The sequence below is a fragment of the Canariomyces notabilis genome, assembly GCF_033297395.1.
Source record: "Canariomyces notabilis strain CBS 508.74 unplaced genomic scaffold N656scaffold_20, whole genome shotgun sequence".
Classification (NCBI taxonomy): Eukaryota; Fungi; Ascomycota; class Sordariomycetes; order Sordariales; family Chaetomiaceae; genus Canariomyces; species Canariomyces notabilis.
In genome coordinates, this window is record NW_027041842.1 from 119,066 (window position 1) to 135,242 (window position 16,177).

A 16,177-nucleotide genomic window follows, 5' to 3' on the forward strand; every position below is an offset into this window, starting at 1 on the left:
GGTTTGGGTGGGTGGTTGGTATTGTTGGTGAAGACGTGCCCCTTGCTTTCTGCTGCTGCTAGGGGCGGGCAGCCTGGTTGTCTCTGGACTACTAAAGGATGAGGTGGAAAATGCGGCACCACCTGACTCCGGGACTGGTTGGTTTCCCTTGCGACCATTGGGCCCTCTGAGAGCAGCTTGATGCGGCTTGACTGCTTTTTGCTGCCTTGACTGCTGGGCGAATGGTAGATTGCAAGGGCTGTGTGGTTGGCCGCTTGGGGGCAAATGGGCAAGCAGGAGGCAGAGTGATAGCGGTCACATCCTGGGTCACTACAGCCGCGCCTGCTTTCTTACGGGAGCATAACCTGTTGTTTGTCAACAGGATGGGCGTTGTACAATACAACACAACACTCACAGACATTGACGAAGCTGCTTCCGCGCCCCCTTTGAGCTCCGCTACTTTCGTCATGGCGTTTCCGGGATAGGGAAGGGAAGGGATGGGGTTGTTGTTAGGCTACCTACTGGGTCGGCCCGGGATGATTTAGCGGCGTTCTTTGCGGGCTGGCGGGGGTTGGTGGGTTAGAGAGGATCATCACTCACATGCTGCAGGCTGGGGGAAATTTGGTGGTCGTGACTCGTGGCTGGCGTGGACGACATGAAGCATATTTGTAGGACTTGTACTACTAGTTAGGTAGCTACGGAGTTTCTTAACTTAATGGTAGCTGGGAAATGAAACATTTGAGTTCGGAGTCTGGGAGGTGGATTGTCTGTGACTGGATGAGGTGCCCATTATTGTAGTGACTGGGCACCCCGTTTATGGCCGGGGGCTTGTTGAAGTGACTCAAAGGGTGAAGTTTGAAATCTTCCTACCATACAGTAATGACTGATTGAACGTGGCCCTGGACTATCTCAAGCAGAAGTGATGCTGGCCTGGCATTAGTAAGGTAACTCAGTGGAAGTTTGGAGCTGGCTCACTGGCACCTGATATCTGACTCGACTGCTTCAGCTCAGTTCTTTCGAAGAGAGTGAGAGAGAGAACGCAGCCTATCGGCCCTGTCATAACCCAGGAGAGATGATAGAGCGCTCAGGAGAACTTCTGTGTTACAAAGGCTTGGTTTGATGTGTTCCTGGATGTTCACTGTCAGGCTGTTTAGAGTCTCCGCTTGACTATCAAGCAGCAAGTCATTCATACAGTTCCTTTGCTACTATCACCGCCGAAAAAAGGGCTTCTAGTTGGGCTTGTCATTGTTAAACCAGGCTCATGTATGCTGGAGTACGAAAGTAGCCCCGTGTCCCGGAGGTGCCTTTCTGGGGAATTTCTTCAGGACGTATTTGCCGGGCACATGCAGCAGTTGTGGCTTTCTCCCCTGAACCGTGACTCCAATACATGCAAGTCACCCTCCTTTGCTCTTGTTCAAAACCGTCCATGTCAAAGTCTCTACTCGTGTGCCAGTGAGCAGACAGCTACAGAGATACAATGTTGGTTTTCCGCCCAGCTTAGAGTGTCAACAACCATTGTCTGTTTTAAGTTGCCATGTTGTGTCGTGCTGCATCCGTTCTTGCATGTATCTATCTGTTTACTTCAAGTAACATGCCTCTCTCCTTAGGGATACTACTAGAAGCTGAGATACGGCAAGCAGGCTTCCTTCCAGTTTGTGCTCGTCCAGTTGGTGAAGTTGAAGTGTTACGGAACTCGAACCCACAAGGGCGGCTGCGTCGCCTCCTTGTGGCCAGTCATATCATGATGTGCGGATGGTTGTTTGCTCCCCCGTTTTGTTGCAACCACATCTATGTATGGCCCGGGCCGTGAAGAAACCGGTTCCAAAGGCTATATACCTTCCTACCTACAGATGCGCTTGTGCCCAAACCCTCCTTCATGCCCGCGGCAAGCACGGAATTGGAGAGGAAAGGGATCCCGCGTACAACGTCATGTTCATTGGTTAAGTTATGGATCCAAGAGTGTAAATGAAGAAGTGAATGGATGATCTGGGGAAACCAGGCCTCTTCATCCGATTCAGGTGGTGCTTGTTCCTGTTATACATTGGCTCCTCGTTCGGCTCTCAGATCCGTTCAGCCGTTGATGTTCCGTACGGCATTCCCAGAGGGACTTACAGTACCTGGTGTGTCTGATAGATATCCGCACTACGTATTGACAAAGCTGCATCTTCTTCGGCGTACAATTCTACCGAACAGTTTAAATCGTGAACACCGAGTAAAACAGCTCCTCGCTGAGACAGATAGCATTCTGACTGCTGCCGGGGTTATTGGCAAGTGAGAAGCGACCCCGTGCAGGCGACGGAATTGGTCTGTGACTCTAAGCAATCCTGGCGAGCCTGGTAGGTGACTCCAAGCAAATCACTGGTAGGTGAGACGGGGGGCAACTGTGAGATCATGAAGAGTTGATCAGCTTAGATGTTGACGACAAGGCGTTGTGACGAAGGCAATCAAGTGAGCAGCGCAAAACCAGGCGGCGCAGGTGAGGCAAGGCAACTGTAGTGTAGGGCAGGTCATGATGTAGGTGACTGGTGAAATACAAATCTCCTAACTAGGATCGTCGGAGTTTGCCCCAGATGAACGTTGCTAGGTTAGCTCGTAAGGCAAGGAGGGAAACTCAGGTCAATTCTGGTAACTATCGTCCGCATACTCACAAGAACTCTCCATTGCGAAAACCGGAGCATTGATCGAGGGAAATTTAATAAGTAGTATAGGATCTATCATAAGCGTGGTAGCTGCTTGATTATTTTTATATGTTGTTTACGATCACAGCACGTGCTGTGCGAAAGCCACGGAGTTCCCTCATAAGGAAAACCAATGATGGTTGAAAGGTGTTGGCCATCTTTGCAGCCAAGCGGCCGAGCTGCATCCATCTGCATCATGACAGGCTTTTACTTGGGCTGATGGCAAAAAAGGTGGGCTATTACACACACCCGACCATGAGAACCACTTTTGCCATCAAAACCCGGGAAGGGGAACTTCCGTCATCCGCATGCCGCATGCCGCGGGTCCTGGAGAGTTCCCGCCGCAAGCCGCGCATCTCCGGAGGAAAGTCGACCAGATCTCGGGGTTCCCTTTCACCTCAGATCAGATCAAACTTCGCCCCGACTTCGCCCTGGGGAGTGAAACGCCGACCGATGGGCGCATGCAACTTGACCGATGCTCCACCTTGCAGATGTCTAGCGAGGAGAACTCTTTGCTGTAGTTGGTAAGTGAGCTGCAAAACCGACGTACACTTAAGTGAAATGGGGAGGCGGCGTCGTCCAATCCGTCCCGAACGCAATACTCGCTTCGTGATGGGAGTGTATTAGCTTCTTTTTACCCTAGGCCCACCAGCGCCGGATGGAGCACTCGATCCTTACGGGCGGCGACTTTACGCGCCATGATGCAACATGCGGCCCCGTAGCTAAACCAAGAAGATCTTACCGAACCAGAGCCGAGGGGGCGGGAGGGAGTCAGCCTATGGATGATTTTACACCAGCCGCCAGAAGGACCCCAAAGATATTATATCGCGACTCTGGCGGCCGAAGCGACCAGACGGCCTGCCGGCAGCATCGGTTCCAATATCGAGGGTCGTACTGGGGTGCAGACGGGGTGTTTTTGAGAATCCAAATTCCGCTCATCCTCTCCCCGGGGCCAGTCTTGGGCCTCTTGGCTTCTGGAAGAGATGCGATGTGACACAATCTGGACCCCTCAAAAATCAAAACCCCTCAAAAATGTTCTTGGCCCATCCCGGTTTTTTGATCTCGGATAGAGCAGCCCTATTGGAGGGAATCAGCAGACAGAGCAGTCGAAGGAAAAGAAAACGAAACTCATGGAAAACTCCTTTTCCCTTTCCCCGCCGCTGACTTACGGGATGAAAATTTGTTGCTATAGTGCATACGCGCGGCAGGCCAAGCCCAATTCCCCCCCTTCAATGCCCCCGGAAATAGGAGGGGCTAAAAGTGGCCGGTGGATGTGACTGCGTTATATTTTGGCTCTCGACGAGGAGGTCCATCATACACTTGCAGGTCACATCTCCCTCCGCTTCTGCGCGTGATGTTTCTGCCCAACGCCGATTCTAACCAGATTTGCTCGCACTCCAAAGAGATCAGGAGCGGAGGACGCCGCCGCAGCTGCCGATGGGTCGGGCCACGGAATGGGCTCCGACTCTGATGAGACTCGAGCCGGCCCAGTGAGAACCAGTGGGGATGAAGTGGACTTCCGCGTTGAGTGGTGAGTACTTTAGTGTATGTTGTACGGGGTACGGGTTAATAGTCAGTCAAGCTTAGATGCCCTGACTATGCCCTTGTCAGCATCGCGGATGACGACTCCTGAGCATTGCTCATGCCGCAAGACGTTTGTTTGGCTGTGGCAACGGCCTACGCAAGCAAGCAGGCAGTCGTCGAGTGATGAATCGTGTTGTACGTAGTAAGAGCTCCTTATCCAAACTCTCCCGAAGGCAACCTAGAGTGTTACCTAGACAACCACGTGAGCCTGCCGCCGGTTGCTCAGCCCGAGGTAGGTGATTGAGGTGGTGAAGAGTACAGTGCAGTACCGCAGCCCACCAGTAGTATTCCCAGTTTGGTCATTGGAATTACATCGTTGAGATGCTGGAATGGGAAGCCGGTGCCCGGGGGCGAACCTGCGGCAGGGACGAAGCACCTGCATCTGGATTTGGACGCCACAGTTCCGCAGGGTGTAGCGTACAGTACCTTGTCCAACGACTCCTTGGCGGCCGGAATGGACGGCATCGCTAAAAGAAAAGCAGTCAACGTTTGGAGCTTTGTCTGCAGAACAAGACACTTCGCACCCCGCCGACAACGACCCGGATCTAGCGGAGCCTGGGGCATTTGATGCAGGAGAGCCAAAAGAGGTGGTGGTATCCGTCTGACTCGGTGGGCACTGGGCAGACTTGCCACACCGCCTTGCGGAGCGGGTGCGTGCCTTTACATTTTCAGTCCCGTCTGAGAAGAGTGGAAACTTCCCGGCAACATCTGCAGCGAAGTCAATTAATCAGCGGACAGAAGCCGAAGGCAATTGGCACTTTTCAGCGGCTTCGAGCTGTAGATGTAAATGTTAGGTTGTTTTTGTGTGGTTTCTCTCAGAGTTGTGCCTGGCGAACGACGGAGCTGGCTTTGAGGTTTGAAACGGGTCGCGTCGGCTGAAAATTTGGGGCAATGCTTTCGGACTTCGAACGTCACTGCCTTCCACCGTCCCGGACTCGTTGAGAAGTCGGAAGGGCAGGATGTCAGCACCACATCCTGCCAGACCGTTTCAATCGGTGGTTGCGTACCGCGAACTGGAGCCGAAGCAGAAAACTGCTTTGAAATGTCTTTTAACTTGGCGATATTTGGTAGGGCCGAGGTGAATGAGGGGAAATTAGTGAAGAACATTAGTTGAGGTTAAGGGAGCCAATCACGAAGAGCGGTTTAGCAAAACGGGCTGGGAAATAATCCTGTATCCGCGATACGTATGTTACGTACTGTATTGTACACGACGTTACGGATACAAATACATACAACGAACAACAAGGTCCGATCTCGTCGAAGGCCGGTCCTTCCAGATTCCGAGGTCCATTCTCTCAGGTCATTTGATTGCGAGCTGAATTATGTTTAACGTTACAGAGTAGTTGTTGGGTGCATCGACTGACTGACGCTGTTTCAGTTGCGCAACCCGTCCCCCGTCAAACATGCACTGGCATGACATCGAACGGTGATGGACTGACTCAACTTGGTGCGCTCCAATGTTGCTGCTAGGCTGCACCCATCACTCATCACTGCCGCGATTTCCCAAGATCATGGAACCCGGTTCGTTAGCCTTGACCGCCTTCTTTAGACATCCGCGCCTCGCCAGTGGGGTGCGTCTGGGCCCCGTCACTGCACGGACTGGCTCTCCGATACGCTGGAACGCCCAACGCACTTTTCCCGAGATTCCTTTTCCTTCAACCGGCCGCAGTGCGAAGTACGTATCGAGCTTCTCTGCTGACTCGCACGGCAGCCTGTCTGTTGGGATTTGGGACGGCTTCTGAACGTTGAAGCGGCCGTGTCCGGTGACGTGACTTCCAACTGTGCCTCCTGAAGACAGGTTCCTGTGGCTGGTGTCGATTCATGGCGTTGTGTTCACTTTTTTTCCACCTCTTGTGCCCTCGTCAGTTTATGAATTCATTGTGGTAAAGTTAGGTACGGGACGAGATCCTATCTCTCTGATGGCCTTGGCCCTTCGTTTGACATTCCTTTCTCCGGTTATCGACACTGGCGAGATCCACTCGCACAGGCTTAGACTCTTTGAAGGTTCACTTTGGCCGACAGTCTTGAAGGATTGTTACGATTGGTGAGAATGGGGTCGCAATGGATCGTGATCTTTGTGGCTTGAGTCGCCGGCTGATACATACGGATACCACTAACGAGGCACACTGCCACAGCCTCTATCACCATCTATAGATGCGCCTCGTCTGTCATTTTCTAGTAACCTCAACCTGCTCAGCTAGGTATGACTTTCAAGTGACAGGAATGCTGGCGACTGCTCTCATGAGGCTGGCAGGCTTTGGATGTGTCTGGGTACGTGTATTGTGATCTATTGATACTCTCATGCCACAATGTACGGACTCTGCGCCACAACTTCGAATCTTGCAACGAGTTGTGAGTACCGTATCAAGCAACACTCTCCATAATAAACCGAGTGAGAAGGGGAACACGAGTCGGATTCCTCATAACGTTAGTTCGTACGAAGGTTTACTATACAACAAACTCCATACCTCAACCGGCAACACTGCCTACCTACCTTAAGGTAATTACCCACCTGACCTAAGTCGTACTTGTACGCGCTACTATACGATACTCAGTGGGCAGTGGCCATCACGGGACTGCCACAGTTCGAAGCTTATTGTACGAAGTATCTCTTCCCGAGACCAGTGATACTTATTTCTAGGTAAGGAAGGGAAACAAGCCACACCAGTGATGGGCGCGAAACGGTGCATCTACTTCGTACACCAGACAACCCTGTTCGCTGCTTCTGTATCGTATGTATCCGTAAGTAACGTTCTTACCTGTCCGTATCCGCTGATTAACGTTACCACAGTAGACCCTTGTTATGTGTGGATCCCGTTGCTGGTGGTGGCTTCCACAGCGACCACTGAGCCTTTGGCAGCGATCTGGCCACCCTCGAGTTTTTTTTGCTTGACTCTTGACGACGGACCCTGATCATTTCCGTCATCACCACAAATGGTGATGCACACACTCCCCTCTAGCCGTTTGCCGTTGGGGGCTGATGAAATTGCACTGGGCTTCTCGCGCTTGCTGATTGACAGTGTGATGCCGATGACAGATTTGAGTTGACGAGGGAAACGGCGTGCTCTCTTACTCTGCGCCAATGGCTTTCCAGTGATGCCGATGGGAATGACCCATCCGTTTTGGTGTGCAGTGCGCAAAATATTGCTCTGGTTCCTCAACACAAGTCGGCAGGCCTGCCCTGTCCAGTTCCAGGTTCGTCTGGCGCGACGGCGCCTGTGACCAGTCGAGCCGGGGCCACCCACTTGTGGGCCATCGCACCTAAATCTGTGCGCTAGCGAGGTGTTTTTCACTTGCCCCATCCGCCCGGCCACCAACCCTGGAGCCACTCTCCACTTGATCCCTCAGCAGCAGAGAGCATCCTTTTTTCTTCCTCTTCCGCCCGCCTCCCCTTCCACTTCATGCCGTGTCCTCTCCGCCATCCTCGACCGTCGCTGCAGAACCCGCCAAAGGCCTAGCAATCCTCGAACGACCAAATTCGTTTTTGCGTCGTTCACGGCAAGATTCAGCTGTTGCTCTCAGCCGCTCGTTGAATCGAACCGCGACAGGATTTCGCTACTGGACACGAGCTGCTTTTTTCTCAGTCGAAGTGTCGGAGTGCCGGATTTGTCGGTCGTCTCGCTTGCAGCACCAACACCTTTGGGAGGGCAGTCGTCGCCTCAGCGCAAGCACGGAATTGCATCACCTCGGTCAATTCCCTCAGCAAGGTTCGTATTCTTTCGTTTTGCCTTTCTCTTGTTTCCGTCCGTCATGTTTGCGCGAATGTGGCTTCCGATCGAGCCGCATTGGATACCACCATCGCCCCATCGATTTGTTTTGGTCCGTCCACCGCTGCACTTCCAACGCGATTTGGACCCCATTCCATTCCATAGCCCTGGCCACTTAGGTCTAGGCTTAAGGCACCAGGGTGGTCTCAGCATCAGAGACTCTCTAATGCACCACCCTGAAGGATTCCTTTGACCATTCAGTCCACTCAGCCCGACAGCACTCTCCTGGTACACATGGCGTAACACAACATGCAGAATCCTTAACTGACAAGACATCTGCAGTGCTTCAACATTCCCTTCAGCTTTCTCATATTCTTCTCTTCGCCGTCGCTGTTCGGTCACTGCTTGGGCAGTCTTCGGGCCCGTGTTATTTTTCAACAAAGCCTTTGTTTTCCGACAACCAACAAGGAGCTGACGACATAGCTCTTGCATGGTCATCTCATAACCAAAAGGCGGGAGAGTTTCGCGTCGTCCGACCGTGGCCGAACCCTTTACCGTGTAGAACAGGGAAATCTACACTCTATGGCTCGAGCGTGCCAGTAGATCTCGACCTCCCTCGCCCTTCGAGATCTTCTCGACTCTTCAGCTCTGGGAGTGCCGGTGTGGCGTGGACTTCCACCGCTAGACCGTTCTTTTCCAGCTGCTTGAAGCAGTTCGAGCCTCACCCTCCACCTCATCTTTCGGACGCAAGGCACCTGCAGTCACCATGCCTGGCGGCGTTTGCGCGGTGCTCGACTACGATGTCGAGCTGATGGCCGACTATGTCTCCGAGATGGCAACGCGCGTCGTAATGCCTCAGAGATCGGTCAACCCAGCGTTTAGGAAATTCGTGTCGCAGATCCTGTCGTCGACTCGGCTTCCGAGCACCACGATTCTTCTCGGCATGAACTACCTGGCCAAGCGCATCAACATGATGCACCAGGACGGTCAGAACAACCACACAGAGGGTCAGATATGGCGCATGCTCACCATCGCACTGCTTCTCGGGAGCAAGTTTCTCGACGATAACACCTTCCAGAACAAGTCCTGGTCTGAAGTGAGCGGTATCCCTGTTCAGGAGCTCAACACTCTGGAATATGAGTGGCTAGGTGCGATCCAATGGGGTCTTTACGTCAACTTGGATGGCAGCAAGGATTACCAGGCTTGGCTGGCAAACTGGAAGGAATGGAAGGAGACCAAAAAGAGGCAGCAGCAGGCTAGTCACGACCGCTTGGTGACTCTTGCATCGCCTATCGAGCCCGATATGGCACGGTCCCGCGCCTCGCCCTGGATTTCAACTTGGCATCAGCAGCAAGTGGCCGAGTATGAGCGTCTATCAAGCTTGAAACGGAACCTCGCGCCATTGACGACGACCTCTTTTCGGCCTGAGCCGACAGGTTGGGGTCATCCGCTGTCCTCTTGGTCACAGACCACCCCGTTAACGCCTCCTGATTCTGGATACGGCACTCCCGAATATACCAATTCGACCGCATCTCTCAACACGAGCTACATGGAGTGGTTTGATGGAGCCCTTGTCGGCAACAACAACGCTACCTCCAGACATTACTCGCAGCTCCCAGCCTACAACACTTTTCGCCAAGGCTTCCATCCCTCCCGCACCGCAGGCAACTTCGGTCCATTTTATGGTTACGGTCACAGCATATGGGAACATGCTAGCGTTGCTGACTGCAACTGTGGCAGCTGCATCGGTGTGCACAACAAGCCACCGGCGTACTTTACGAGCCACGCGTACGGGCAGCCAGTCGCCGGCTAGATCGATTTGGCTTTCGCGCCCAAACTTCGGATGCAGATGATTGCGCGTGCACGTTTGGGCGTTTTCGGGCCGTGCTCGGCCACTGCTTTTTCATCAGGCGCGATTTAAAATATGTCGCATCTTCCCGCCAACGCGGAAATTTTCTTATTTTCTCAGGCACATCGGATATTCGATACAGTTGCATTCAGATACCCCGAACGACGACCGGCCTGGATTATCATCATTTGGCGGAGACGGCGTTGTTCGCCTCTTACTCTCCAGGAGTTGCCACTCAGTTTGTCACTCCTCCGCTCGCATTCTGATTTCTGCCAGCGGAGCGTGGCTGCTCAGACGATGAGAGGCGACAAAAAAGATGATTCGCGCACTACCAAACCGTTTATTGTTTTCCCTCCTGTGCCGGTCGTCGGTAATGTCATTTCCCTTCGGATACGGCTCAAGCTATTAGTACCATCGGCGTTTGGTTTTCGATACATCGGCTTTCCACATCCTAGGTTTCGGTCATAGACCCGGCGAAATGGTTTTTCCTAGCGATCCATATGTTGGCCTCATCTTCTGGGCTCCGTGTTGGACCCAGGTCTACTGGACCTTGGCACGGTACGGGAGCGAAGTTCTGGAGTGACGCCTTTTTCTCCGGCGATTATATTCGACCTTTTCAAGGTGCCGGATTGGAACTGTCTCGTCGCCTTTCGATGAAAAAAAAAAAAAGGCAGTTCCCAAATCGATATTCGCTGCTATTTCACGGAAAATTAATGGTGTTTTTTTTCTCCCTTTTTCCCCCCTTTGCTTTTACAGGATTGGGTCATGAGGTGTGAAAAGTTGGACTTGTGAGGTTCCTGTTGCATTTTCCTTTCGCCTTCGTTTCACTTCTTTCTGACACAGAATAGGGGGTGGGGGTATGACTCCTTGGTGCTTCTATTTTGTCTAATTCTCTCTTGTTTTTTTGGCCAGCAGGCACCCGTCCAGTGACAGTGTCCACTTAGACGCTTGGGGGCAATAGGGCCCTGGCTACGGCAGATGAAGGTCGCCTTTTGGGCCAACTAGGTCCCTTTTCCATTGCAGAGTTGCGGTTAGAAGGTTTTGATAGGATTTATATGCGCCCCCTTAGTTAGAGAGGAGGTACTTCAGCATCAGGACAGCATTTGCGTTGGACGAAGCCTTTTACGTTTCTGGGGAGATCCCTCAAGAGGCTGGTAGGGATTTGTTTTTTCTCCGGCTTGTATCCTACAGCCCACCTGACAATCACGACTTGACGAAGCTTAGGGGAAGGAGGAAAAGAATATGACGGAGATTGGAATGTTAAAAGCCAGGGTTGGGAAGCAAGAAGATGCATTCAAGGCGGGAGTCACACGGCTGTCGAGGAGGTCTTCGCACAGCGCGGCCCGTAGAGGTGCTGCTAGACCGTTTCCTTGGTGGAATTCCTGACTTCTGGAATCTGATTCGGCTTTGGACAGGTGACACCCTGATAAAATAACAAAGTTACAAATACAAACATTGATAATGCCTACATCCTGTATCCGTATGTACTGTTTTGAGGTGATTCCAGGTTGATTTTCCGGCTCAAGATTCTTGTGCCCTCAAGAGGGGGGATCATCTGGCCAGCCAGCTGGCAACGGCTGTCCATCACTTTTCGTCTCGTTCATTCCGCAAAGATGTGACTGCAGGCCATTTCACTTGCTGATTTCGAAGCTTTGGCAGGTGGAAACTGTTTTGCTGCGGCCAAAACACCAACATATGCTCTTTCATTCGTCGACCCGTTAGACAGGACTGAGTCTTGGATTCTCAATCATCGGGCCACCGAGCGAGGTGATCCGCCACACGTGACGGGCTCAGTAGTCCGTTCCCTTTCTTAAGCACTTACCCTCTCTCACGTTCGACCTTATAATCTCAGATTCTCTCCACCTGGAACGCATAACATAGGCCCCATATCCACCACTTGGAAAAGCATAAGGGAAAATAAAGAATATGTCATCTCGCTTCATTTCTGCCGGCGCCATCAACGCCGCCACCGGGGAACCCACCTCACCCCCAACAACAACAACAACAAGTACCACCACCGGCACCTCCAGTAGTAGTACCAGTGGCACCAACCCAAACAAAAGACAAGAAGAATGGGCCGAAGCAACCCGACAACTAGAAGCCGAGAGACGGCAGCGCGCAGAAGCCAATCTCGCCCGGACCGGCCCGGGGAGTGAGCAGAAATCGCTGTACGACGTGCTGCAGGCCAACAAGGCGGCGAAACAGGCCGCGTTTGACGAGGCGCACCGCATCAAGAACCAGTTCCGCCCGCTGGACGATGATGAGGTCGAGTTTCTGGACGGGGTGCGCCGCGGCCGCCAAGAGGAGGAGGAGCGTGTGCGGAGGGAGACGGAGGAGGGGTTGAAAGTGTTTCGTGAACGGACTAGGTTGCAGCAATCTGGTGGAACAGCAGGTGGTGGTGGGGGTGGGGTTGGGGAGGGGGAGCTGGAAGAGATGGTGATGATGGTTGGTTGGGATACGGCTGGGAGGAGGAAGAAGAAGAAGAAGAGGGCGGGGAGTGGGGAGGAGGAGGGGGAGGGCGCTGGCGCTGGGAGGAAGAGGGTTAAGGGGTTGCCGTTGCCGTTGCCTGGTTTGAGGAGGGGGTCGAGTAATGGGACCGGGACTGGGACCGGGACGGGGACTGCTGAGGGGGGTATTGGTAAAGCTGTGGGTGAGGGGAAAGGAGATGATGACAAAGGGCGGTTAGCGCCTGCCGATGGTCGACAAGGGGAACGGGACAAGGAAGAGCCAGGGTCGCGGGATAAAGGGGGAATCTCAGAGGCGGAGAATTTACCCAAGGAGACATCGGCGATAGCGCCGGCGCAGGTCCCACCCGCTGGCCCGTCTAAGCCTGGGGGCTTACTGGTCGACTATGGATCTGACGATGATGATGAGTGAGCTAGCCGACTCGGGGATAACGGTGTATGGCGAGTCGGCTGTGGCTGGCCAGGCCAGAAGGAGAAAAGGGCGGCCTTGGAGCCATGCCAACAAGCAACAGTCTGTCAGGATCTTTGGCTTGCTCTTCCCTGTACATACAATACATAACAATGCTGGCTTGGTCATTAAGGGGGCGAACGAGGCAAGCTCATTCTACCGGTGACCACAGCACCAGCCGGCGCTACAACACAGTTTTAGGGGTCTCCTGATGTTGAAACCATGGTCGAGCCAACTTTGTTAATAAGTCCAGGGCAAGAGGGAGAACACTTGACCGGCTGTGTGGCACTTGTCTGTCCATCTACCAAAGCACAAAATGAACGCGTGGTCAGCGGCGCGCCGGAACGACGGCTCAAGGTAATATCTTCAGAGGACTCTCTGGTAGACCTTCAGCGACGCGCCCTGCGTCCATGCCAGGGCATCTTAAACCGCCTAGAGGCCAAGGTTCACAAACATTGGGCTCAGATTTGCCTTTTAACTTCATAGTCAAAAGAACGATGCAAACCAGTGGCCCGGCAAGCAAGGGCTTCGGAGGGAAACCACAATGCATCACACAAGACCATACGGGATTGCCATCGCGACCGTGACTCAGAAGTATCTGTCATCTATCATCATCGCCCGCATGTGCCCAGACGCCGACATCTCATGATATCGGTGTCGTTCCCTTGACTCTGCCGCTTTCCATCTTAGCCGTCCGGGAGCCGAATTGTATCTGCAACAAAGTCAATGTGTATGCCCAATGCGACAGGAAGTAGATGTTATACTCACGGCACGCTTCTTCTCCTTGGCCACGTTTGGCAAGCCCAACCCCAGCGCCACAAGACGTAGTATCCTCTTGCCTGCCTCAACACCACTGACATCTTCTCCATGCTCGAAATCGCACTTCTCCCATGCCGGTGTTTGGATCGCCCATCTCACTAGACGTTCATCCAAATATGGAAACCTCACCTCTTTACCCCAGTGAGCCATCACTCGATCGTCTCGCCCGAGGTTTCTCTTGCCAAGCCGACCAACGTCGAGCAGAAGCTCATCAATCAAGCCGGCGTAGCCTCCCTGCTGGAACGCGGAGGGGTGTCGAGAGTACCCGCCAAAGAGCTCGTCGGCACCTAGGCCAGAAAGGAGAACCCGTGCAGGGGACGTGTACGGTGATGGATGGGAATTGGGACTGGAGCTTTCCGTGCACCATCCCTGGCCGCGGGCCGCGAAATACAGGGCGTAGGCAATCGAAAGGTCCATTTCCGTGTTATGAGGACGCATCAAGGATATGACTTGATGCCGATGTGCTTGAGTCTCCGTGTATGGAACGTTTACCTGAAGCCGTCAGCACCGAGCATGTCGGGGACTAGGGGAGCCAGGGACAACTTACAGCCACAAACCGAAATGCCCGCCCCGGACAGGCTTTTTGCAGTTCTGAAAACGACCTCCTGCCAGTGATCCTGTCCGGGCAGGCTTCATAGACGTCGGGCGGATTGCCATTGGACTCCTTTCGGAGCTGGGCAACGACCCGAGGATTCTCAAAGGCAACGTTGAGGAGATCTATTCGCTGATCGGGCTCGAGCACCTCATGAGCCAGCCTTGCCAGCACCGTGCAGTCCAGTCCACCCGAGAACAGCACAGCAACCCGGGTGTTGCCGCTTGCACAAGGGGGTTGGGGAACATTAAGCAGTCTCAACCTCAACGACTCAACCAGCTGCTCCTTAAGCTCCGCCACCGACGACGAAGCAGCCGTCAGCGCAGGATGGTCGCCGCAGGGAAGTGCCTTATTGAACCTGCCAATTCCGGAGACCTGCAGCCAGTAGAGTAAGTCTGACAGGACAGCCGCTTCGATGAAAGACACCGCAAGTCTGCCCGGACGAGCGACGATGTACTCACCAAGTCAGGACCGCCGTCGTCAACAAGCCACTCATGGCGTTCCGGAAGCATCCCAGTTCCTGCGCGCAGTTTGACCGTATAGATCCCATCCGCCTCAACCTCCTTCCAACTCTCGCCTTCAACAGCAACACTGCAGAGTACCATCTCCCCACTCCCCGCGTCGTGCTTGATCATCAGCGACCGCCTGCCCAAGCAATCCCGACCGAAAAACAACACTTGAGCCGCAGCATCATAATAGACAAAAGCAAACGGCCCTTCAATCCCCCTTAAAACCTCAATCACCGCCTGCACCGACGAGCCCGTCCCACAACCACCACCAGCACCAGCACCAACAGAAGAAGACGCAGCCATCAACAACCCCAACACAACCTCGCCATCATTCTCCCCAAGCCCAATCACCCTCCCACCCCCCTCACCAACACCATTAGCACCAGCACCAACCCGCCACGCCTCGCCATTCCAGCAAAGCACCGACCCCTCACCGCCATGAGAATCACCCACAAGCGGCTGGCGCGCGACATGGTCGCCTCGCAGCGCCAGCACGGTGGACGTGAAGCAGAGAGACAACAGAGACACAAACCAGCCGCCGGCAGTGGGGGTGACAACGGAGCGCTGGACCTGGCCGAAATGGTCTGGTCCGCGGGCGCGCAAGGCGAGGGCGAGGGATTCTGGGATGGAGCTGGAGGTGGGGGACCAGGGGGACGAGGGAGAGGAGGGGGAGGAGGTGTTGTTGGTGGTGGTGGAGGGATCATGGGTTGTAGTTAGGGACGGTGAGAGGGATGTGGATGGGGAGAGGGAGACGTGGATCCCGCACATTTTTTTTACATTTGCGCCGCGCTGCGCAGGAGGTTGGGAGGAGAAAAAGGGAAAAGAGAAAAATGGCTTGAGAGTTGAGAGAGTGGATTTGTGAACTCGAAAGCGGCGATGGGCGTGACGGGTTGGATTTGGCCTTTGGAAGGTTTTGGTTGGTACTTTGTAGGATAAGGCACTGATAGGCGATTGCGGTTTGATGACTCAGCAAGGCTTCACACTCACAACCTGACAAGAGCGTCTCAGCGTGCAAGGTGCGAAGTGAAGGAAGGGCAGAGCAAGGCAGGCGGTACGGATACAAAATGCAAAATCCAGAAAAGAAAAGGCAAGAACCTCTGAACCAAGATGTCTCCATGGTTATGCAGCAAAAATCTGGATTGCTGAGGTCCAAAAAAATTGCAAAAGTTTATAGCTGCGACTCGTTTCGATCGAGTGACCTCCGGGTTATGAGCCCGGCGCGCTTCCGCTGCGCCACGCAGCTGCTGTGGTTGTTGTTGAGTGATAGACAAGGGTACAAAACCAAATCTATGTAGACCGCGTGGCTGCTTGTCTCCTTAAGCCCCGGATGCTCAACGTTTATCTTCCAGAGCAGAAGCCTCCGTTACTATGCTTGACACTTCACAGTCTCACTACCTCCCTCCTTGAGTATTGACAGGTATCTAATCCGTCTGCGCTCAAACTTGCGCCAGTTCTTGGAGGGAAGCAGAAATGCGTGCGACAGGGGAACAGTGGACTGAAGGCCCAGGACCCAAACAGAAGACCAATTTTGCCATATGACTGGCAAA

General features: G+C 53.6%; 5 protein-coding genes and 1 non-coding gene across 6 annotated transcripts; 3 read left to right on the forward strand and 3 right to left on the reverse strand.

The window, feature by feature from the left end:
* N656DRAFT_285147 (uncharacterized protein) lies at positions 1 to 557 on the reverse strand. Its single transcript, XM_064809122.1, has one exon. It carries the CDS (start codon positions 446 to 448, stop codon positions 92 to 94), a length of 357 nt encoding a protein of 118 aa, XP_064667807.1. The 5' UTR covers positions 449 to 557; the 3' UTR covers positions 1 to 91.
* Positions 558 to 5,549: 4,992 nt separating this feature from the next.
* Positions 5,550 to 6,269, forward strand: N656DRAFT_781872 (uncharacterized protein). Its single transcript, XM_064815660.1, has one exon. The coding sequence runs from the start codon at positions 5,753 to 5,755 to the stop codon at positions 5,981 to 5,983; it is 231 nt and encodes a 76-aa protein (XP_064667808.1). The 5' UTR covers positions 5,550 to 5,752; the 3' UTR covers positions 5,984 to 6,269.
* Positions 6,270 to 8,714: 2,445 nt separating this feature from the next.
* Positions 8,715 to 9,761, forward strand: N656DRAFT_714069 (uncharacterized protein; the record flags this gene model as incomplete). The annotated part of the gene is made up of 1 exon (XM_064811938.1): positions 8,715 to 9,761. The coding sequence occupies one exon, from the start codon at positions 8,715 to 8,717 to the stop codon at positions 9,759 to 9,761; it is 1,047 nt and encodes a 348-aa protein (XP_064667809.1).
* A 1,618-nt stretch (positions 9,762 to 11,379) lies between these two features.
* On the forward strand, positions 11,380 to 13,095 carry N656DRAFT_847024 (uncharacterized protein). The gene has a single exon (XM_064819254.1). It carries the CDS (start codon positions 11,724 to 11,726, stop codon positions 12,672 to 12,674), a length of 951 nt encoding a protein of 316 aa, XP_064667810.1. The 5' UTR covers positions 11,380 to 11,723; the 3' UTR covers positions 12,675 to 13,095.
* Positions 13,096 to 13,353: 258 nt separating this feature from the next.
* Positions 13,354 to 15,398, reverse strand: N656DRAFT_714280 (uncharacterized protein; the record flags this gene model as incomplete). Its single annotated transcript, XM_064811955.1, has 4 exons — positions 13,354 to 13,422; positions 13,479 to 14,021; positions 14,083 to 14,516; positions 14,579 to 15,398. The coding sequence occupies 4 exons, from the start codon at positions 15,396 to 15,398 to the stop codon at positions 13,354 to 13,356; spliced, it is 1,866 nt and encodes a 621-aa protein (XP_064667811.1).
* Positions 15,399 to 15,801: 403 nt separating this feature from the next.
* Positions 15,802 to 15,873, reverse strand: N656DRAFT_t109. Its single transcript has one exon. It is a non-coding gene; the product is annotated as a tRNA-Met (tRNA).
* Between the last annotated feature and the right edge of the window lie 304 nt (positions 15,874 to 16,177).

Coding starts and splice junctions, on each gene's coding strand:
- N656DRAFT_285147 (XM_064809122.1), bottom strand. CDS start 448: ATGACGAAAGTAGCGGAGCTCAAAGGGGGCGCGGAAGCAGCTTCGTCA.
- N656DRAFT_781872 (XM_064815660.1), top strand. CDS start 5,753: ATGGAACCCGGTTCGTTAGCCTTGACCGCCTTCTTTAGACATCCGCGC.
- N656DRAFT_847024 (XM_064819254.1), top strand. CDS start 11,724: ATGTCATCTCGCTTCATTTCTGCCGGCGCCATCAACGCCGCCACCGGG.